The 22313-nt window shown below is 61.4% G+C and overlaps 2 protein-coding genes across 5 annotated transcripts in view; one reads left to right on the forward strand and one right to left on the reverse strand.

The window, feature by feature from the left end:
- Positions 1–957: 957 nt before the first annotated feature.
- Positions 958–4489, reverse strand: CELA3B (chymotrypsin like elastase 3B). Its single transcript, XM_033079650.1, has 8 exons — positions 4447–4489; positions 4294–4370; positions 4105–4202; positions 3064–3198; positions 2851–2987; positions 2107–2252; positions 1868–2020; positions 958–975 (listed from the first exon to the last, which is right to left on the reverse strand). Exons 1-8 carry the CDS (start codon positions 4487–4489, stop codon positions 958–960), a joined length of 807 nt encoding a protein of 268 aa, XP_032935541.1.
- A 2136-nt stretch (positions 4490–6625) lies between these two features.
- HSPG2 (heparan sulfate proteoglycan 2) overlaps positions 6626–22313 on the forward strand; it is a 39784-nt gene continuing 24096 nt past the window's right edge. Inside the window, exons 1-27 of one of the 4 annotated variants that reach the window (XM_033079615.1) lie at positions 6626–6685; positions 11500–11626; positions 12423–12506; positions 12631–12696; positions 12931–13040; positions 13124–13182; positions 13729–13889; positions 14084–14209; positions 14661–14903; positions 16044–16163; positions 16231–16362; positions 17294–17438; positions 17997–18145; positions 18225–18371; positions 18435–18598; positions 18669–18845; positions 19114–19310; positions 19387–19534; positions 19624–19751; positions 19821–19907; positions 19997–20055; positions 20130–20197; positions 20637–20777; positions 21298–21474; positions 21574–21753; positions 21949–22067; positions 22143–22254. In XM_033079615.1, coding sequence (XP_032935506.1) covers positions 6626–6685; positions 11500–11626; positions 12423–12506; positions 12631–12696; positions 12931–13040; positions 13124–13182; positions 13729–13889; positions 14084–14209; positions 14661–14903; positions 16044–16163; positions 16231–16362; positions 17294–17438; positions 17997–18145; positions 18225–18371; positions 18435–18598; positions 18669–18845; positions 19114–19310; positions 19387–19534; positions 19624–19751; positions 19821–19907; positions 19997–20055; positions 20130–20197; positions 20637–20777; positions 21298–21474; positions 21574–21753; positions 21949–22067; positions 22143–22254 — 3486 coding nt within the window. Of the gene's footprint in view, positions 6686–11499; positions 11627–12422; positions 12507–12630; positions 12697–12930; positions 13041–13123; positions 13183–13728; positions 13890–14083; positions 14210–14660; positions 14904–16043; positions 16164–16230; positions 16363–17293; positions 17439–17996; positions 18146–18224; positions 18372–18434; positions 18599–18668; positions 18846–19113; positions 19311–19386; positions 19535–19623; positions 19752–19820; positions 19908–19996; positions 20056–20129; positions 20198–20636; positions 20778–21297; positions 21475–21573; positions 21754–21948; positions 22068–22142; positions 22255–22313 lie in introns of those variants that run through there. The other 3 variants (XM_033079618.1, XM_033079617.1, XM_033079616.1) reach the window with 3 other exon arrangements.

Raw genomic sequence — 22313 nt, forward strand, 5'->3', positions numbered from 1 at the left:
GCAAGGGTGTCACGAGTTGGGGGAGTTCAGCCTTCCCCTCCCCTGGAGCAAAGGGCTGGTGATAGTGAGGGGCTGCCGGGGCGGGCCGCGTTGGGGCCACCACCAGGAGAGCAAAGGTCCCTGAGGACACGGTGACAAGGGGCCCATAAAACTTATACAGCCCTGGTGCTGGAATTTTCCACCCGGATTCCAGCAGGAATTGGGGGGTGCTGCAGAACCCATGTTTGTGGGGTCCTTGGGTGGGGGGAGGGCCCTGGGGTGCCCTGTTGGGGGGTCTCAGGGTGCTGGTCATGGCTGGGGCGCTGGTGAAAGGACTCTTTGTTCACTGGTCACGCGCTGGTGCTGGCGGTTGCGAAGCGACGGCAAGGCCAGGAGGGCCACGGTCATGGGCGTCTAGCCCTGGGGCACCCCAAGGGGGCTGTCCTGCAGCTTCAGGGGGGCCCAGCCCTCTGCGGAGACAGGACGTCACTGCGCCCGTCACCATGGCACTGGAACATCTCTGTGTCCTCAGAGCACCCAGAGCCACTGCACCAATATGTCTTGGTGTGCCTTTGGCAGTAGGGTGTCCATGTCCCTGGCACAGGACACTTTGGGGTGCTTGGCACTGTGTCACCTGAGTGTCTCAGGCTGCCCATGCCTGTGGCACCTGGGTACCCATCCCTATGGGGTCTGTGTGTCTGAGGGTGCTATCTCCATGGCATCTGGGCACCTGTGGGTGCCCATCCCTGTGGTGTCTGGGCACCTCTCAGTGTCTATCCCCGTGTGTCTGAGTATCTCTGGATGTCCGTCCCCATGACCTTGGGCACATCTGGGTGCTCCCAGTACTATCCACCGTAATGGAGCAGCCCCTGCTGCCTCCAGACCCCTCCCCAGCACAGGAACACACTGGTGCCAGCTGTTGGTGGTTTATTTGCCCGGTGCCAGGCCGGGGGGTTGACGACAAGGACGCTGTCACACTCAGTTGTCTCTCATGGTCTGGAAGAGAGAAGCTTCTAAGACAGGAGGACAGTACCCCAACACTCAACACCTTGGCACCCCATCACCTCAGCACTGTGGCATCCCAACACCTCAAGAGCCTAGCACACCAGTGCCCAGCACCTCAGCAACCCAGAGCCCTGGTACCCCACTGGCCTGGCACCCCAGCACTCCAATGCCCCAGCATCCCTGAATCCTGGTACACTCACACCATGGCATCCTGGCACCCCAGTCTTCTGATACCTCAGTTCTCTGGTACCCCAGTACCCTGACACCCCAGTTTCCTGGCACCCCAGCACCCTGGTACTCCATCACTCCAGAGCTCTGGCAAACTGGCAGCCTAGCAAATCAGAGCCCTTTTTCCTCAGCTCCGTGATACCCAAGCACCCCAGTGCTGTGGCATATCTGTGCCCTGGCAGTTTGGCACCCCAGTGCCGTGGCACCCAGTAGCCTGATACCCTAGCACTCCAGCACCCCAGCACCCCAGAGCCCTTTTATGCTTTTGTATTGCAGAGGCCTTTTATGCTGGTGCTGTGGCACTGTGGTACCTTGTACTCAAAGCACCATGGTAACCTGACAGCCCCATCCTCTGGTATCCCAGCATCAGAGCACCCCAACACTCTGCACCTCAACAACCTGGTACACCAGTACCCTGGCACCATGGTGCACCGCAGCAGCCCAGCAGCCTGATCCCTTTTCCTCCTCGTACCCCAGCACCCCAGAGCCCTGGTACCCCATTGCCTCAGTACCCTGATATGGCATCCCAATTCCCCAGCACCATGGTACCCAAGTTCCCTGGCATCCTGACACCATGATATCCCAATTTTCTGGCACCCTTGCACCCTGACAATCCAGTATCCCATTCCCAGGCACCCTGGCAGCCTGTGTCCACCTCTGCAATCCAGTCCTCGAAGGCGGACACACGGGTGAATACAGTGGGTTTCTTGGCGGCATTGCAGCCCAGGGCCGACACAAAGCTGGCGATGCCATGGACCTCCCAGGTCCCATCCTCAGCCTGGCAGTTCAGGGGGCCCCCGGAATCACCCTGAGGTGTGGAATTGTGGCATGAGGCAGTGTCAGCACCACCGGGAGCCTGGGATGTGCCCCCCTCCACCCCAGCATGGTACCCACATTGCATCCGGCCTTCTCGGCGCCGCCAGCACAGATCATGGTTTGGCGGATGGCCACAGCTCCCCACCAGTCAGGCTGGGTACAGTGCTCATAGTCCACCACAGGCAGCTCTGCCTGCTGCAGCCGGTCCGGCAGTGACCCCCCAGCTGTCGGATCAGAGCACCCTGCAGTCTGCCCACAGCCCTCCATCCCTGCCCACATCCATCATCCATCCATCCATCCATCCATCCATCCATCCATCCATCCATCCATCCATCCATCCATCCATCCCTCCAACCCTCCCTCTACCTCCCCATTCATCTCCCCATCTGTTCCTCTATCCCTCTACCCAATCCTCCCTTACCTCCCCATCCCATCATCCCTTCAACTATCTCCCCAACCATCCCTCCCTCCCTCCATCTCCCCATCCATCCCCCATCTATCAATCCCTTTATCCATCCATGCCCAACCAATTCTCAACCATCCCTCATCCCTCCCTCCATCTCCCCAAACATTTCCACATCTATCTCTCCAACCCTTCACCATCCTTCCATCCATCTCTACACTCACCTCCCCAACCATCTCCTCAGCCATCCTTGCACCTCCCCATCCATCCTCCATCCATCTCCCCATTTCTCCATCCCTCATCCCTCCCTCCATCTTACCATCCTTTTCCCCATGTATCCCTCCAAGCCCCTACCCACCTCCCCACTCATCCCTCCATGTCCGCCTGTCCCTGCCCTCCCTCCCACTTCCCGGACGCACTGGTCAGCCGTCCCCAGCCGCTGAGCACGCAGGGGTACCCGTTGGGCAGGATGGAGCCGGCGGGTGGCAGCCGCCCCACCTGCACCTCCGCCGAGAGCACCGCCGGGCGCTGCAGCTTCATCAGGGCGATGTCATTGCTACGCACAGGGACACGGGTCAGAGGGGAGACCAGAGAGGACATGGCGTTCCCAGCCTCCCAGGGACCCTGCTCACCCACAGGCCGCGCAGAAGCTGAGCCACTTGGGGTGCACGAATATGTCATCGGAGTTTACGGGGATGCGCTGCTCGGGGCCCTCCCCGGCACTCATGTCGTACTCGCCCAGCACCACCTGGTACGTGCGGGAGTTGCTGCCAGGAAAGGAAGAGGTCAGTGGGTGCGGCCCTCCCTCGGCATCCCTCCTGCACCCGGAACCCTTGCAAGCACCCAAACGCTCTGCGCTGCACCCTAAATCCCCTCCCTGTACCTCTCCATGCACCAAATCTGCACCCAAACTCACCTCTCTGCACTCTGCACCCCACCTCCTCTGCACCCTGAACCTCTTCCTGCACACTAACCCCCCGCCCTGCACCTCCCCATGCACCCACCCTGCAGCCAAACTCACCTCACTGCCCTCTGAGCCCCCTCCCTGCACCCATCCTGCACTGCACGTCATCCCTGCACCCACCTTGCACTTTTCACCCTATCCATGCACTCCGTCCATGTGGCATCTGCCCTCCTTGCTCCCAGAACCCTGTATTGCACTCAGGACTCCTTCCCTGCATGCCACTGCATCCCTTCTGTATCCCTCCTGTACCCAGGACCCTCCTGTAGCCCCACGAGCCCTCTCCATTCACCCATGCCTGCATTCCTCTGCACCCCTCCCGCACCTCAGCGCCCACCTGCACTCTCGCCATGCACTGTCCCTGCACCCTCCAGCACCCTGCACCCATCTGCATCCATCCCTGCACTGCAGCACCCATCCCTGCACCTTGCACTCCTCCTGCAGCCCTCCTGCACTCCCTTGCACCCAGAATTCCCACGACACCCACCTCTCTAACCTGCACCCCTCTGCGCCCCTCTTCACCCAACCTGCACTGACCCCTGCACCCCTCCATACACCCCTGCCTGCACATTGAAGCCCTTCTGCACCCTTCCTGCATCCCACCCCTGTATCCAACACCCGGCATCCCTTCCATGCAGCTCTCTGCACTCCTCCCTGCACTCCAGCACCCATCCTTGCAGCCCTCCATCATCCCCCAGCCCGATGCCCTCACGAGATGCAGTGCGCGGCCGTCATCACCCAGTTGGCAGCGATCAAGGTTCCCCCGCAGGTGTGGCGGAAGGTGCCGTCCCGCTCGTATTGCAGCGAGATCTGGGGGAGAAGACAAGGCTGGATGCCACTGCCCCCCCCCACGGGTGCCGCTGCCCCGTCCCCCTGTCCCCCTGTCCCCCTGTCCCCTCACCTGCCAGGGCCAGCTGTAGGGCTCTGCATCTTGCCCATTGACCACCCGGGAGTCCGGCAGCACCGCAGCGCGGACACCTGCAGGACATGGCACCGTCATCCACCAGGCACCCATCCGAGCCTGGGGACACGGAGGGGTCAGGGGACACCTCACCGCCGGCCACCAGCAGCAGGACGAGGCTCAGCATCGCGGCCATGGCTCAAGTGTGGCTATCCCGGGCAGCCGCCAGCCTTAAATCCCCGCCGGTATCGGAAGCTCCCAAGGGCACCCCTGGGAATGGGCACCCGGTGCCCAGCTGGGTCTCGGTGGGGGTGTTAAACATTAACCTTGGCCTTGGAGGGAGGTGTACTGGCACTCGGCCACTGGGGACCCTACAGATCCCAAAGCCCCCCATCCCTGCTGCCCCCTACTGCCTCTGTATCCCCTGTGCTCCCCATAGTCTCCATACCTCTCTGTGTGCCCCATAGCCCTTACAACTATGCCAGTGCCCCCCACAGCCCCCACAGTCACCTCCACGCCTCTCAGAGCAACTAAGACCCCCCTGTACCCTCATAGTCACCATAACCACCCCGTGACCCCCATAGTACCCATATTCCCTCTGCCCCTGCTGGCCCTCTCAGGCCACTCTGGCCCCTATATATCCCTCACCATCCCCTGGACCTTAGAGCCCTCAACCCCTGTACCCCCATACTCCCTGTGTCTTTGGCATACCCATATGGCTCCTATAGCCTTAATGGGCTCAGTGCCCCATATATCCTTCCCTCCTTGACCCCATAGCCCCTACAACCGTCCAAGGTGCACTCCACAGTCCCCATGCCCCTGGTGTCCCCACATGGCCCTAATGGCCCCTACAACCCCTATGGATTATATGGCCCTATATATCACTCCTCCCAGACCCTACCCCACAGTCCTCCTGTGCTCCCACAGCCTCCCTGATCACCTCTACTCCCCCCATAGCCCCTTCCAACCCTTGTACCCCCCATATCCCCCATGTTAACGTACATCTGCTATGGCCCCCACATACTCCCCCTCCCAGAGCCTGTAGCCCCTGTGCCCCCCATATATCCTATGCCCCTGGTAGCCCACTCTGACCCCCTGGACCTCATATACAACCCCCCTCCCAGAACCCACAGCCCTTATAATCGCCCCCTAGACCCTACAAACCCCTGTGCCCCCATACCCCACTGTATCTGCCATGCTCCTTGTGTTCCCCATATATCCCCTATACTGTCCTGTGCCCCAATAACTCCCACAGCCCCCCTGTGCCCCGATAGCCCCCCTATATCACTTTATGTCCCTGGTGCCCCCCATAGACCCTATAAACCTCAGTGTCCCTATAGCCCCTTGCCCCAGGTAACCCCATAGCCCCTATAGCTCCCCTGTGCCCCCATGGTCCCCTCTCTACTTTAACATCCCTGGTACCCCTATAACTCCCCCCATACCTCCTCATAGTTCCTATAATTCTCTTGTGTCCCACAGCCCCCCGGGTGCTGTGAGGAAGTTTGGGAGCAATGGAGGACATGGGGGGATTATAGGGCCTCTGGGAGTACTGGGGTCCCCACGCACCCCAGAACCCTCGTGGAAGTTCCCACAGGAGTCCTCCATGCTCCTCCAGTGTCCCCATGCACTTCCATGACCCTATAGATGTTCCCAGAGGTGACCACTGTGTCCCCATAAAAGTTCCTAGGGGTGTCCCAAGGTATTCCCATGCACTCCCATGTCCTTGCTCCACAGTGTCCCCACGCACCCCCGTGTCATCCTGCGACTGTCCAGTCACATCCCTGTGTCCTCATAAATGTTCCCACAGGTGTTCCACGATGTCCTGCGCCCCATGTCCCTGTAAAAGTTCCCAGGGGTATCCCCCGGTGTCCCAGGGTACCTGGGTGTCCCCCTGCACGTCCCTGGTGCCCCTGCAAGAGTTCCCAGGGGTGTCACCCTATGTCCTCACGCACCCCGCGTCCCAGTATAAATTCTCAGAGTTGCTCCCCGTGTCCCTTCGCAACTTCCCCGTCCCCCTATAAACAATCCCAGGGATGTGCCCTGTGTCCCAGTGCAAGATCCCAGAGCTATCCCACGGTGTCCCTGCGTCCCCCGTGTTTCCCGTGTATCTCTCGTGTCCCTGCAAAAGTTTCCGGGGCTGTCCCCCACATTCCCGTATGCCAGTGCAAGTTCCCGGCGGTGTCCCCCCGTGCCCCCCGCGGGCGCGCGCTCCGTGGCCCCGCCCCACGGCCGGGGGGTCGGAGGGGGGGGCGGGGCGGCCCCGGGGCGGCGGCGCCACCGGAGCGGGCGAGCGGAGCGATCTCGGCGGGGCCGGAGCGGGGCCGGAGCGGCGATGGGACGGCGGGGCCCGGCGGCGCTGGGGACCCTCCTGCTGCTGGGGACCCTCCTGGGGGTGAGTGGGGCCGGGGGGCCCAGGCGCGTGGGGTTGGGGTCCCCTCGCCGAGCTGGGAGGTCCCGTAAAGGAGTTGGGGGCCCGGAGTTGGAGTCCCGCGAAGGACTTGGGGGCTGCTAAAGGATTTGGGGTACCTGAAGGGAGCTGGGGCCTCTACCCCTGGACTTGGAGTGTCTTCTAGGGATTGAGATCCCTTGTAGGAGTTGGAGTCCCCCCATGGATCTGGAATTCCCGAAAGGAGTCAGGGTCCCGGGAGTTGTAGGATTTGGGGTTCCTCACAGGAGTTAGGGTCTCCGGAGCGGGAATGCCACAGAGCAGTTGTGAGTCCCGTCTGGTTTTGAGATCCCATGAAGGGAGTTTGTCTGTCTTGAATTATTTGGGGATCCTTGTGGGAGTTGTGGTCCCCTAAAGGAGTCGGAGGAGTTACGCTGTGCCTTAAGAGAATCGGGGTCCCCCCCCAGCGCAGGACTCCTCAGCATGGAGCTCTGGCCGCTCAAGGAATTGGGGTGTCCCTCCACGTGTGCAGAGAGGGCACAGGGATCCCAGGGTTATCACGGAATTGGGGTCCCCCAGGACACCAAGGAAATGTGGGGGTCCCTGTTCCTTAAGGGATCGGAGTATTCCCCCTGTACCAGGGGATCCCTGACACCCTGCCCCCCTCCGTAAGGGACTGGGGGTCCCCCCTGTACCGGAGTCACGTGGAGACCCCAGGGCCCCCACCCTGTACCGTCTGGGAATTGCAGTGTCCCCCCAAAGGAAAGGTGGGGTCCCTCTCCCCATGCCCTGTCCTATTTGGGAATGGGGTGCGTGGGGTCCCCCTGCCTGTCCTCTATGGGATTTGAGGTCTTCCAGGGACTGGGGGTACATGGGGTCACCTACCCCTATACCCCTATGGAACTATGGTCCCCATGACCCCCATGTGGGGGCCCCAATCAGGGGGGTCTCTGTCACCCACCCTGTTCCTTCAGGGAATTGGGGTCGCCCGTGACTCCATAATGGGGATGGTTCCCATCACCCCATAAAGCCACCCATGGTGGTCCAGCCCCACCCTTGCCCCCACCTCCCGCTGTGTGTGGGAGTCATATATAGGGGCACTTTTATCCTGCTTTTGGGGTGCCCCTCCAACCCATCCCCCGCCTCAGCTAAATTTAAAGGGTGATGGTGGCGCCGGTCACCCTAAAAATAACCGTCCCAAAATACCCCCCGAGGGGGGGCGCTGCGTCTGGGGGTGCCCCTGGGGGGAGGTCCCCACCCCGCTGGAGGGCAGTGAGGCAGGGGGTGACACCTCTGGGTACCCCCGGAGGGGTGCAGGGGGGTTTGCGCCGTGGGGCCGATTTACGGGGGCAGGGGGGGTGTTCCTCAGTGGGGTGCCGGGGTGATGGCGAGGTGGGGAGGCAGAAGGATGGTTTGAGGTTGGGCGGGTGCCCGGGGTGGAGAACAGAGGGGGCCTTGTGCTCGGGGCCGTGCTGGCAGCGCGGCCCCCCCGCTTTCCGTGGGGCTCCCACCCACGTCCGGGGGGGCTGGCAGGGACAAAGCGGGGGATCCCCACTTTACAATCCCCCACCTCCCCATTCTGCTGAGGCACAGGAGGGATGTTGGGACCGAGCACCCCAATAACCCCCCTGGCCGGGATGCTGGGCCGTACACACCCTACAAACACGTGGGGGGGGTGTTCCCACGCGGCCCACGGCGGGGTTCGGCGTGGAGTGGGGCAGGGGGGTGCCACCTCCAAGGGCTGTGAAGAGTTAATTTGGTGGGGGGGGAAGAGGAGGGCGAAGCAGGAATGTGCGATAAGATCACCCTGCCCGGGGGGAAGGGCTGGGGAAGGGGGGGACACCCCACGCACACCCGCCCCGCGTGCAAGCGCACTCTTGCACACTCGTGTGCCCGGGGCATGCATGGAGGGGGGGCACGGCCAAGGCCACTTGGGGGGGGGGCCGCCCTGCTGGGGAGACTTGTGTCACACCTGTGGGCGCGTGGGGGCATTTGGGGACGCCTAGGGGCATTTGGGGCTACCTGGGGGCATTTGGGGCCGCCTGGGCATACTCGGCGGCACTGGGGACCCTCCGGGCCCGCACAGCGCATAGCCTCTTGCCTTCGGCTCTTTCCCATCGCCAAAGATGGCCCGGCTGAGATGAGGAGGAGAAGGAGGAGGCAGGGGAGGAAGGTCAGCTCAGACGCTGGGTCCTTGCCAGGACTCCTGGGTTTCCCCTTCACCATCAAAACCCGACAGTCCCCCAAAAAGTCTTATCCCATTAAAAAAAATCTACTTCTTCCAAAAATTCCCCCCCCAAAAAATTCGTCTCCACTCCCATATCCATCTTCCCTCCAACCCATTCCCCCCCAAAAAAAAACATATCCCTTCCCCCAAAACCCCATTTCCCCCCCAAAACCCACCAGGCCCCCACAACTGATCTCCAATCGCCAAAACACATCTCACTCCCCAAAAAGCCATCACCCCCCACCAATCTCCCCCCAGAAAATGACCTCCACCCCAAAAAAGTCTCCCCTCCAAAACTCATTTACCCCCAAAATGCCCAGATCGCACCGCCCCCCGCCCCCCCCGATGAAGTCCTTTCGGGATAAATTAGGCAATGCCAGCAGGGAGGAATGCAGGGGGGGAGGGGGAAGGGGAGACACATATTTGGGGCCCCAATGCCTGCTGTGGCTTTGACCCCGCAGCTGTTTCACCCCCAAATCCGGGGGCGGCAGGGAGGGGGGGGGTAGGGGGGAGGGGAGAGAGCAGCTGCCTCTGTCCTCCCCTTGGGACCAGCATCCCACCAGCTGTGCTGGCAGCCCCCCAAATCCTGGGGTGACCCCCACTGACCCCCATCCCCCCAAACATGGCTCAGTTCTTGGGGATCCCCGAGAGAGGGGAAGAGGTTTTTTTTTCCAGGGGGAAACACCTTTTAACATGACCTTGGGGAAACAATAAGATGGGGGGGGACTGCTATTAATACCACCACTGCCCCCCCCCCCCCCGGTTATTATTCTTGGGCTGCGTCACCTCCTCTTCCTCGCCCGAATGAATTACCGGGGGGAGGGGGGGGGCACATCCAGATTTGGGGGCCACTTCAAGATTTGAGGAGCCACATCCACATTTTAGTGGGGGAACATCCAAACTGGAGGTGGTGGGGGGGGACATTCAAATTGACAGGGGATACCCAAATAAGGAGGATTTAAGGTGTTCCCCAAATCTGGGGTCAAGTTTGGAAGCCGGAGGGGGGCAGGGTGGTGCTTCCTCAACCACCTCTTCCTCGCCCCATCCCCCCCCACTTTTCCCCAGGGTACGGGGCAGGATTTGGGCCGGGGAGTGGAAAATATGAGCGGCGGCGGGGCCGTGGCGTCCGGCCGGGCGCGGTGCCCCGGCGGCAGCGGCGGGGGATCCGGGTGTCCAGGGGGGCCCAGGCGTCCGGGGGTGCGGGGCCGCGGCGTGGAGAGGCTTCCGGTAACCGGAGAGGGGGATTGTCCCCGACCCTGCTCGGACACCGCCGGATACCCTTCACACAGCTGCCCTTCCGCCGGCCGGGCTGGAGCTGCGGCGCCGGGGCTGAGCACCCACGGGCTCGGTGCGCGAGTGGGGGCAGATTCCAGGGCACCCTGGGGCCGGGGAGCAGAGACTGGCACCCACGGGCTCGGTGCACGAGTGGGGGACGTGGTGGCAGAGGCCCCACACACTCGGTGCGTTTATGCGGGTGTGGGAGCTGAGCAGCCACGTGTGTGGGGACAATGACAGAGCACCCACACGCTGGGTACACGTGTGGGGATCTGGGGGCTGAGCACCCACCCACACACACATGTGGAAAGCAGCAGAGGCCCCCCTCAAGCACACACGGCCTCGTGCCTCAGTTTCCCCTCGCATGGGGGCTGGGCTGACACCCACGAGGGGCCTCCGGAGCCAGATCCCTTGGGATGTTGAGTCCTCCCATCCGTGTAGCCGCGGGCCCCGTGTGCCTCCCTGTGTCCCCCCCTTGTCGCCCCGTGTTCCCCCCGTGTCCCGTCCCCCCCAGCGCCCGCCTAATCCCCCGGCGCTTGTTTGCACAGCAAAGTGCTGCTGCGACGGATTCCTGCCGGGGCCGGGGCGGGGGCACCCGCGGTGCCTCACACGCGTGTGCACGGACCTGTTGGCACCGGGGCGCACCGAACTGGGGCACACGCGTGTGTCAGGGAGCAAGTATGGTGGTGCCAGAGTTTGGGCACAGTCACCTGTTGGTGATTCCCATGGCGTGTGCGCTCACACACATCCCCACGTCGGTGCACATGTGTGGTGGTGCAAACGCGTGTTCACGGCTCGGTGTGGACATGCCCTTGTGTTGGTGCATGCACAAAGCGTGCAAATGCGTGTGCAGACACGTGTCAGCATGCACACACTTGTACTGGTGCAAACGTGTGCACACTCAGGTGTCACTGTGCACGCTTGTCCCCGTGTCCGCGCGTGCACGTTACGGTGCAAACCCGCATGCACGCGCGTCTCCGTGTCGCTGCACACGTGGAGCAGTGTGAAAGCGTGTGGATACACTCCATGTATCACTGCACACGTGTGTGCACGCCGGGCTCCCTGGCAGACGTCCTCGTGCCAGCACACGGATGTCTCGGTGCCGGTGATCCCGGTGCCGGCGGTCCCGGCGCCCGTGCTGGTCGGTGCAGGAACGCGGAGGGTTTGTGATGAGGTCATCCCTCTCCCTCTTCCCGGTGACGCCACCGCACAGCCATGCGCCCCCACCCCTGTTCTCCCCCCCCCGGGTGACGTGGCTGGGCACCCGCAAGGCCGTGTCCGGCGGGTGGCCCCATCCCATGGTGGCCCCATCTCCCAGGTCACCGGCGCCCGCGGCTGGGCCGACGCCTTCCCTGAGGATACAGTGGCCGATCACGTTGTGGACACGCAGGGACGGCGCTACTACCGGCACCTGTCAGATGACGAGGACCTGGTGGCCTCTGGAGGTGAGGGGACCCCAGGGGGCACCAGGGTGGGTGGGTCCTGATGCCACCCTGAGTGCTACTTGCACAGTCCCTGCTGCAGATGGCACTGGACCTGGCACTAAGATGGCACAGGGTGGGTCAGTGGCACCGGGAGTGGGAGTCACTGTGGCTGGGTGTCACCGTGGATGGGTGTGACATGAATGGGTGTCACCAGGCGGGGGGTGTTACCATCAGTTGGTGCCACCGTGGGTGCCGCTCACTGAACTGTCCCCATTGCAGATGGGAAATGGCACCCAGCACTATGGTCCTCTTTGTGGCTGCCACCTGGACCTGGTGGCACCTGGTGATAAGGTGGCACTGGGTGGGTGGATGTCACTGTGAGCGAGTGCCACTCTTGTTGCCCCCGTCACAGATGCCACCAGGACTTGGTGGCAGGGTGTCATTTAGTGGGTGAGCATCACCATGGCTGAATGTCACCATGAGTCGGTGTCGCCATGGGTATATACCACCCCAGGTCCTCCCATGTTTTCCCCAGGTCAGGTGGCACCAGGACCTGGTGGAATCTGGCATTAAAATGTCACCAGGTGGTTACTACCACGGGTGTGTGTCACCATGGGAGTGTGTCACGTGTGGATGCCCCCATGCTGCCATCACATTGTCCCCATAGCATTGTGGATGGCATTGGGATCTGGTGGCGTTTGGTGGCATATGTGGCGCTGGCTGCCTCCATGACTGGGTGGGTGTCACTGTGGGTGGGTATCCCCACATGTGGGGGTCCCTGCGGGCAGATGCCACCCTCACACTGTGTCCATGACAGATGGCAGTGGGGAGGATGGCAGTGGTGTTCCCTGGCCACCGACAGTCATGGCCCCAGCTCCCAGCAGCGGGCTGGCGCCCACCGGTAAGGAAACACTGTGGATGGCACCTGGCCCCAGGCTGATCCCTGCTGGCACTGCTCTCAATCTCTGTCTCCTCTTCATCCTCTTCCTCCTCTTCCTCCTCTTCTTCCTTCTCCCTGGGGGCAGCGCCTTGTCCCCACCCCGCACCTGTGGGCATGGTAGTCGCCGAGCGCGAGGATGACCCCCCAGTCAGTAAGTGACACTTTTTGGGGATCTCCCTTTGCTGCACCCTGACTTTTCTTCCTCCTGTGCTTTATTGGGTGGAGTCCCAGTCACTGGGGGGGACACAGCTGAGGAGCAGGAGGAACATCTGGATGGGGTGGTCACAGCTGGGTGAGGGTCACAGGGGGGATTTTGTGGGTATGCAGGTGCCACCCTCCCAGTTTTGACACCTCGTCCCCCAACTTTGGCACCCCCTGCCCTCAGTTTATTTCCGGGCGCTGGTGAACTTCACCCACAGCATCGACTACAGCTCACGGCTGGAGGACCCTGATTCTGAGGAATTTCGGGAGATTTCTGAGGCTGTGGTGGATACGGTGAGGACTGGGGGGTTCGGGGGGGCTGGGGGTGGGGTGCACCCAAGGGACCATCCTGACCCCTCATTTTCTGCCCCCAACAGCTGGAGTCAGAGTATTACAAAGTGCCTGGGGAGCAGGTGGTCAGTGTGGTTTTCATCAAGTGAGTAGGGGGCCTTGGGGAGCTTTTTGGGGCTTGGGGGAGTCTAGAAGGGCTTAGAGGGTTTGAGGGGCCCAGAGGGTTTTGGAAGGTCAGGAAAACAGGTTGGGCAGAGGGGCCTGGGGGAACAAGATGTCATCTGGGGAGATTTTGGGGTGCAATGAGGAAGTTTTGGGGTGAGGCAAGGAGCTTTTGGGGATGATGGAGATGTTTGGAAGTGATGGGGCAGATTGGAGGTGAAGGGGATGTTTTGGGATGGAATGAGGGGCTTTTGAGAGAGGTTTTGTGGGTGTTGGGGTGGATTGGAGGTGATGGGAATGTTTTGGGGTGGAAAGAGGGGCTTTTAGGTTGCAGTGGAGACCTTTCAGGGTACAATGAGGAGCTTTGGGGAGTGCAGGGAGTTTTTGGGGTGACAGAGACATTTGGAGGTGATGGGGTGGATTGGAGGTGATGAGGAATTCTTGGGGTGCAATGTGGTCACTTTGGAGGTCCAGGGTTGATTTGGGGTGCAATGTGGCTATTTTGGGATGCTTCCTGTTCGTCCCCCAGGCAGCTGGACGGAGATGTGTTTGTGGAGCTGGATGTGGGCTCAGAGGGGAACGGGGACGAGATGCAGCTCGGGGCGGTCCTGCGGGATCTGTTGGCCGGCGGCTCCATCGCCTCCTACCTCACATCCCCAAAGGGCTTCCAGTTTCGTCGCCTGGGAGCCGGTGAGCCCGGGAGGGGCTTTGGAGGGAGTCTGAGGGGGTTTTTGGGGTGCTCTGGAGCGGTTTGGGGCTGGAGAACTCAGAGCACCACATCCCAATCTGTGTTATTCTGCTGGCTGTGTATCCACCCTGGCCAAATTCGGGTGGGGGATGTTTCGGGGTGATCCCCTGACTGTGTACCCCCTCCCTGGCCACAGTGACCCCGCAGCCACGCACTTGCACCATCGGGGAGTTTTCCTGTAGGAGTGGGGAGTGCGTGGCCATGGAATATCGCTGCGACCGCCGGCCTGACTGCCATGATGCCTCCGATGAGGAGGGATGTGGTGAGGCAGCTCAGCACCCCTCCAACCTTGTCTGTCCCCCTCACTTCCCCCTTTAGGCCCCCTGCACCCTATTTTACTCTTACACCCCCATAAACATTCCCTGCAACCCCTTTTTCCCATATATCCCCTTATACTCTACTGCGCCCTCATTTTCCCCCAAGCCCCCTGCACCCCATAAACACTTCTCACACCCTTTTTTGCCCGGTATACCCCTCTATGCCACTCTGCATCCCCATTTCTCACTTTAATCCCCTTGCATCCCTATTTTACTCCTATGGCCCCATAAACCCTCATCACACCCCTTTTTTCCCCCTATAACCCTTCTGCACCCCATTTTGTCACTACACCCCTCCATGAACCCCCCTTGCACCCCTCCCTCCAACCCCACCCTCTCTCTTCACCCCCATTCCCTCTTAAGTCCTCCCATAACCCCACTTTTATCTGCCCCCAGAACTCCCCCTACAGCCACTCCCCAGCACTGCCCGCTCAGCCACCACGCACCCGCTGAGCACCGTCCCCGCAGGCACCACCCCAGCATCCCCCCTGCGCCCCTTCACCCCACGTCCCCCAAGACCAGCAACCAGGGGGTGCCAGGGGAGCGAGGCCAGCTGCAGGGACGGGCGCTGCATCCCCCGGGATTACCTGTGTGACGGAGAGCGCGACTGTGCCGATGGCTCCGACGAGGATACCTGCGGTGGGTCTTAGGGGATGGCAAGGGTTGGGGGGCTCTATCTTCAATTCAGCAAAGCCTTGAACATTGTCTCCCATGGCAAACTCCTGGAAAAGCTGGCAGTCCATGGCCTGGGCAGGTTCACTCTGTGATGGGATAAGTACTGACTGATGGCTGGGCCCAGAGAGATGGTGCAGTCAGTGTCTGGTCACCAGATGTGTCCCCCAGAGATCAGTGTTGGGCCCAGTCCTTTTCAATATCTTTATTGATGATCTGGGTGAGAGCATTGAGATCCACACTAAGTTAGGTGCAAGTGTGGATCTGCTGGATCTGTACAAGGGCTCTGCTTAGGTACCTGGACAGGCTGGATCCAAGGGATGAATCCACTGATGTGAGGTTTAACAAGACAGAGCATCGGATCCTGCACTTTGGCCACAACAACCCCTGCAGTGCTCCAGGCTTGGGAAAGAGTGGCTGGACAATGGCCAGACAGAAAAAAAACTGGGGGCACTGATGGACAGCAACTGGACATAAGGCAGCTTTGCCTTGGGTGGCCAAGAAGGCCAATGGCACCTGGCCTGCATCAGGAATGGTGTGGCCGGCAGGACCAGGGCAGTGATTCTTACTCTGTGCTCGGCACTTGTGAGGGCGCACCTTGCTGTGTGCAGTTCTGGGCCCTGCAATTTAGGAATGCTGGAGCAGGTCCAGAGAAGGGCTGCAAGGCTGCTAAGGGGTCTGTACACAAGTCCTGTGAGGAGCAGCTGAGCGAACTGGGGGAGCTCAGCCTGGAGAAAAGGAAGCTCGGGAGGGACCTTGTCACTCTACAACTCGCTGACAGGAGGGTGCAGCCAGGTGGGGGTTGAGCTCTACTCCCAGAGAACTGGGAACAGGATGAGAGGTCACAGCCCTAAGGTGTGCAGGAGAGGTTTGGACTGGACGTTAGGAAGAAGGTCTACACAGAAAGGGTAACTGGGCATTGGGAGGAGCTGCCCAGAGAGGTGGTGGAGTCACTGTCCCTGGAAGTGTTTAAAGAAAGCCTGGACACAGCGCTCAGTGCCATGTTCTGGTTGACAAGGTGGTGTTGGGCGATTGATGATCTCAAAGGTCTTTTCCAACCTAACTGATTCTGGGGTTCTGGGTGCTGACTTGCCCCTTGCTCCCCAGGCACCCCGTCCCCCTGCGAGCCCAATGAATTCAAGTGTGACAATGGGCACTGTGCCCTCAAGCTGTGGCGCTGCGATGGTGAGAACGACTGCGGTGACGGCTCTGACGAGAGGGACTGCCGTGAGTATAGGGGTTTGGGGGCACGTGTGGGGACATGGAGACACAGCTGATACTGTGACACCTGCAGCCACCAAGGCACCTGGTGCAGCATGTGGACCAGCGGAATTCCGGTGTGTGTCCAGTGGGAGCTGCATCCGTGCCAGCTACCAGTGCGACAGGGAGCCCGACTGTCCTGACCGCAGCGACGAGGTTGGATGTGGTGAGTGACACCAGAGGGGACACCTCTGCAGGGAGGGGACATGGGGACCAAGACTGGCTGGGGGTGCTGTGACAGGGATGCTGTGATGCTGGGGGCATGTGGTGCTGTGGCTCCAGAATGGAGACGCTGTGCCCAAGCTGTCCTCAGGATACAGGGCTGTGTCTGAGCTGTGCCAGGGACTCTTTACTGTGACACCAGGCTGGGGACACTACCTGGGGGCCTTGTGCCATAGCAAAGGGCTGGGGACATTGTGTCATGGTACCAGGCTTGTGGTACTGTGCCTGGGAACATTGTGCCCTGGCACTGGGCTGGGCACTCTGTGCCTGAGCCATGCACAGTGCCACAGGACCGTACTGGGGACACTGTGTCCAGGTCCCTGTGCTGTAGCACGGTGCTGGCTGCCCCACTGGGGACCCTGTCCCCAGGCAGGGCCACACTGAGAAGCCTGTGCCATGACACCAGGCTGGGGACCCTGTACTGGGAGCTTGCCTCAAGGTGGTGCTGTGCTGGGGACATGTCATGGAACCAGGCTGGGTATCACACTGGAGATCCTGTCCTCAAGCTGGACTGGAGACACAGTGCCAAAGAACCTGTCCCCAGGTGGATCCAGGGTGGCAGTGACAGTGTCCCAGTTTCCTGGGGTGCCACTGGGGCAGGTGGTGCCAATGCCAGAGTGACAGGGGTGGTAGTGGTAGTGTCCTTGACACCTGGGGCAGGTGGTGACTGCACCAGTGGTAGTGGCAGTGACAATGATGGAATGGCAGTGGCAGTGTCCCTGTCCCCCAGGAGTGCTGTGTGGTGTGGGTGATGCTGGTGGTGGTGATAATGGTGACAGTGACTGGGTGGCGGTGGCAGTGTCCTTGTTCCCCGGCAGTGCTGTGTGGTGTGGGTGGTGCCTGTGGTGGTGACAATGACTGGGTGGCGGTGGCAGTGCCCCCACAGGTGGTGACGCTGCCGCGGGAGTCGGTGAGGGCAGTGCCAGGCCAGACTATCACCTTCACCTGTATAGCCACCGGGGTCCCCACCCCCATCATCACCTGGCGCCTGAACTGGGGACACACCCCCAGCAGCCACAGGTGGGCCGGGCCGGGAGCGGGGACTAAGGGGTGCTGGTTCCGGATTAGAGGAAGGGGAGCGGCTTGCCATGGGAGGAATTTGTGATTTGGTGTGGTCGGTGATGGGAGGAGCTTTGATTTGGGGTGTGGCTCATATGGGCGGGGTTTGTTTGGGGGCTGAGATGGTGGGAGGAGCAAGAATGAGGGCGGGGCTTGTGTACAGGGTGTAGCTTGTGTGGGCGGGGTTTAGCAGATAGGCGTGGCTAACAACCAGGCCAACCCGGGGTGGGCGGGGCTTGTTCAATGGGAGAGGCTTGTGATTGGGGTGGGGCCTGGGTGTGAGCTGGTCGTGCAGAGGGAACGGGCTGTTGTGCTGGGGTTGGGCACTGAGTGTGCCGGGCACTGGGAGTACTGGGTGTATGGGGCACTGGATGTGCGGGGCACTGTGTTTACTGGGTGTGCGGGGCACTGGGTGTGTGGAGCACCATGTGTGTCAGGCGCTGTGTGTGCTGGCCACGGGGTGTGTGTGGCTCCTGGGTATGCCAGATTCCACTTGTGCCAGGCAAATGTGCCCCACAGGGTGTCGATTGTGAGTGAGGCTGGGCAGGGCACCCTGACTATCCGGGACGTGAAAGAAACTGATCAAGGCGCTTACACCTGTGAGGCCATCAACACCCTGGGCATGGTGTTCGGCATCCCTGACAGCATCCTCACCGTCACCCGCCCTGGTAGGCAGCCTCTCCCCACTCCACGCCACCAATCCCACCGTGGCACTGTGACCATCATCCGCTGTCTCATGTCCCATAGGGCCGTGTCCTGAGGGCCACTTCCAGGTGACAGGGACATCCCGCTGCCTTCCCTGCTTCTGCTTTGGCATCACCACCTCCTGCCGTGCCACCACCCGCCACCGCCACCGCCTCCACCTGCACTTCAACCGCCCCAACGACTTCAAGGGTGAGTTGTGGGGACAAGGGACAGGGGAAGGGGATGCAGCAGGGGCTGAGTATCTCCTTGCAGGTGTCAATGTGACGGTGCCGGCAGCGCCATCCGCACCGGTGCTCTCGGCCACCCAACTCCACGTGGATGTGGGCACTGAGGAATTCCAGCTCTTGGACCTGTCCCGCCGCTTTCTGGCACTAGATGCCTTCTGGGCACTACCAGAGCCTTTCCTTGGGGACAAGGTGATGCCGGGGTGGGGTCAGGGCTGGGCACACCAGTGGCACAGCTGCTGACGGCCCATGGTGCTGCCAGGTGGATGCGTACGGGGGAGCGCTGAGCTATGGGGTGCGGTACCGGCTGGGCCGGGGGCCCCCTGAGTCCACCGCCCACCCTGACGTGCTGCTGTGGGGCCATGGGCGGCAGCTGCGGGCACGTGCTGGTGACACCCAGCCAGACCTTCTCAACCGGCGGCACGTGCCCCTCACTGAGGTGGGTGTGAGAAGGGACAGTGATGGTGGTGGTCGTGGGTGGGTGACGCTGGTTATAGTGGTGGGTGGGTGATGCCAGTGGAGATGGGTGGGTTGTGAATCCAGCTGTGGGAAGGAGATACTGATGAAGGGAGGGTGATACTGGTCGTGGCTGGGTGATTCTGGTAGCAGTGGTGCTGATGATGGGCACTGATGCTGGTGGTGGCAGGTGGGTGATAGTAGCATTAGGGTGTGACACTGCTGTGACACTGCTGTCACCATCCTGGCAGGACCACTGGGAGGACGAGCAGGGTACCCCAGTGAGCCGGGAGCTGCTGCTGCTGGTGCTGCAGAGGCTGGAGGGCATCTTCATTCGGGCAGTTTACGATGGGCGCATGGCCAGCGTGGGGCTCAGTGACATAGCCATGGACATCACCAGCACTGCAGACACCAGCCTGGGGCCAGCTGGCAACGTTGAGGAGTGCAGGTGACTATTAGCAGCAAGGTCATGGGCTAGGTGCCACTGCTGCTGTGATGCCACTGTCACACTGCTCTGTCCCCAGGTGCCCTGTAGGCTACGCAGGGCTGTCATGCCAGCGCTGTGCCCCCCGTTTTGAGCGGGTGATGAGGGGACCCTACCTGGGGACCTGCTCTGGCTGTGGTTGCCATGGCCACTCCAGCACCTGTGACCCCGTTTTTGGACACTGCTTGGTAAGGAGTGAGGGGTTGATGAGGTGACAAATGGACAGGGACGCAGCGCAGGATGACCACTCCCCTGTGATGTGTCCCCCCCCCCCCAGAACTGTCAGCACAACACAGAGGGTCCCCAGTGTGAGAAATGTAAACCTGGCTTCTTCGGTGATGCCACCAAGGGCACAGCCACCGCCTGTCACCCTTGTCCCTGTCCCTACACTGAGCCGTCTCGCAGGTGGGTGCCAACCCCAGGAACCAGCCCCTGATGTCACTGCCCTTGCATCACCATTGTTGTCACTCACAGGTTCTCGGAGTCATGCTTTTTGGACACAGATGGCCAGGCCACCTGCGATGCCTGTGCCCCTGGATATGCCGGCCGCCGCTGTGAGAGGTATGAGGAGGGGAGTCCCTCCCCCTCCCTATAACCCTCCCACCTGAGATCCCCCACCCATCACTCACCTGTCCCCCACCCATGCATAGGTGTGCCCCGGGCTATGAGGGCGACCCCATCCAACCAGGTGGCAAGTGCACCCCAATTGGTGAGTGGAGGGTGCTGGCTGGGGGGGTCCCTGCACCCTTGGGTGCCCCCCACCCTCACCCTCGCTGCTTGCAGGCCAGGAGCTCGTCAAGTGTGATGCCCGTGGAGGCCAGGATGAGGCGGGTGGCACTTGTCGCTGCAAGGTGATGGCAGGAGGCTGGGGGAACAGGGTGGCAATATTGGTGGGGACAATGGTGGGGGCAGTAGGGGTCTGGGCATTGCCATCCCCCACTGCACCAGCCTGGTCCCAGGTAGCCAGTCCCTGCCCTAGCACCCATCCTACCTCTGTCCCATAGCACCCACTCCACCTCCTAGTCAGATCCCCCATAACACCCAGTCTGACCCCTGGGGCACCCAATCCAATCCCCCCAACATCAATGACAACCCCCCACAAGGCACCCAGTCCATCCCCCACGTGATCCACTCCAATCCCCCTTAACACTCAGTCTGACACCCCATGGCACCCACTCTACTCCCTGGGTACCCAATCCCACCAATCCCCCCAGCCTCCATCCCACCCTCTACCCCCTGCAGAGGTCCCACCCATTTCCCTGCTCACCCCTGCCTACCCTGTGCCCCCAGCCCAATGTCCGTGGCCGGCTCTGCGACTCCTGCGCTGCTGGCACCTTTCACCTGAGCGCTGCCAACCCTGCGGGCTGCCTGCCCTGCTTCTGCATGGGACTGTCCCGCTCCTGCGCCAGCTCTGCCTGGCACCGCCACCAGGTACCCCGTGGCACGGGACAGACTGGGACAGGCTGTGCCATCCTGGACCGCATCGCGCCGTGTCTTGTCATTGTCTTGACATGGCATTCCATGGCTTACCATGCCATGAAATACCATTAAGTTCTGGGCCATACTGTGTCATGCCATGCCATGTTGTGCTGTGTCTTGCCGCGTCTTGCTGTGTTGTGCAGTGATGTGCCATTATATGTTGTTTCATGCCATATGGTGCCATGCCATGCCATGTACTGTTATGATACACTTTACCATGTCATTGCATGATAGATCGTGTGCCGTGCCACATAATGCCGTGTTGTACTGTGCCATACCATAATGTCATGTCACCCATGCCATGGCATGCCATGTAGTGCTGTGTCGTACAACATACGTGTTGTGCCTTGTCATGTCGTATAGTGCCATGCTGTGCCATGTGATGCCATGCAGTGCTACGTGATGTCATGTAGTGTTGTGCTATGCCATGTAGTGCCATGCCAGGCCATGCCCACCACGATCCCTCTACCAGGTGCTGCTTAGCTCTGAGGACTCAGCGCCGCTGCCCCTGGCCAACCTGTCGGGCATGCAGTTGGTGGGAGCCATGCCACACTTCGTGTCCCCACGGGAGCTGCGCTTCGACGCCTTCCGAGAGCTACCGCGGGGTGTTCACTACTGGGTGCTACCTGCGTCCTTCACTGGGGACAAGGTGACACAGCTGCTCCGGGGACACTTCTGTGCCTCTCTGTGTCCCCACCGCCCAGTTTGGGGACCAGGTGGCCCTGAGCCATACTGAGTGTCCCCACAGGTGACAGCCTATGGCGGGGAGCTGCAGTACACAGTGACACACTGGACCTCGACTGGTACCCCCCCGCACCCCCAGCACCCTGACGTCCTGCTCCAGGGCAATGGGATCCTCCTGGAGCACTTCTCCAGTGCCACCGCCCCGGCCGGTGTCCCCACCACTGTCACTGTCCCCATCCGTGAGGTGAGAGGGGCCCTGTGTGATTCCCAGTGAGAGGGGTCATGGAGGCAGGGGGTCAGACTGGGTGATGGGGAGGGATTGGTCTGGGGGTCCCAGGGGTCAGACTGGGTGCCATGGGGAGGTCACCCTGGATGCCGCAGGAGCTGGGCTGGGTGCAGTGGGGGATGGCAGCCCACATGTCACCCTGTTGTGGCACAGGGCGCCTGGCGCCGTGCAGATGGGCATGATGCCACCCGCGAACACCTCCTGATGGCTCTGGCCGATGTGGACCTGTTCATGATCAGGGCATCCTACTCAGAGCAGCCAGAGGAGAGCAGGTGAGTTTCTTGTGGAGTCAGGAGGGGATGCAGCAGGGTGGCGGAGCAGTGCTGACTTCCCCTCTGGCCCCACAGACTGGCTGATGTCACCCTGGATGTGGCGGTACCACATGCCACTGGCCTCCCACCCGCACTGGAGGTGGAGGATTGCGCCTGCCCCTCTGGGTACCGTGGGGCCTCGTGCCAGGTGAGACCCTCAGGTCCCCTCTCTGCTACCATGGGGATGCTGGTGTCCCACCCTACAAC

The sequence above is a fragment of the Catharus ustulatus genome, chromosome 24, assembly GCF_009819885.2.
Source record: "Catharus ustulatus isolate bCatUst1 chromosome 24, bCatUst1.pri.v2, whole genome shotgun sequence".
NCBI lineage: Eukaryota > Metazoa > Chordata > Aves > Passeriformes > Turdidae > Catharus > Catharus ustulatus.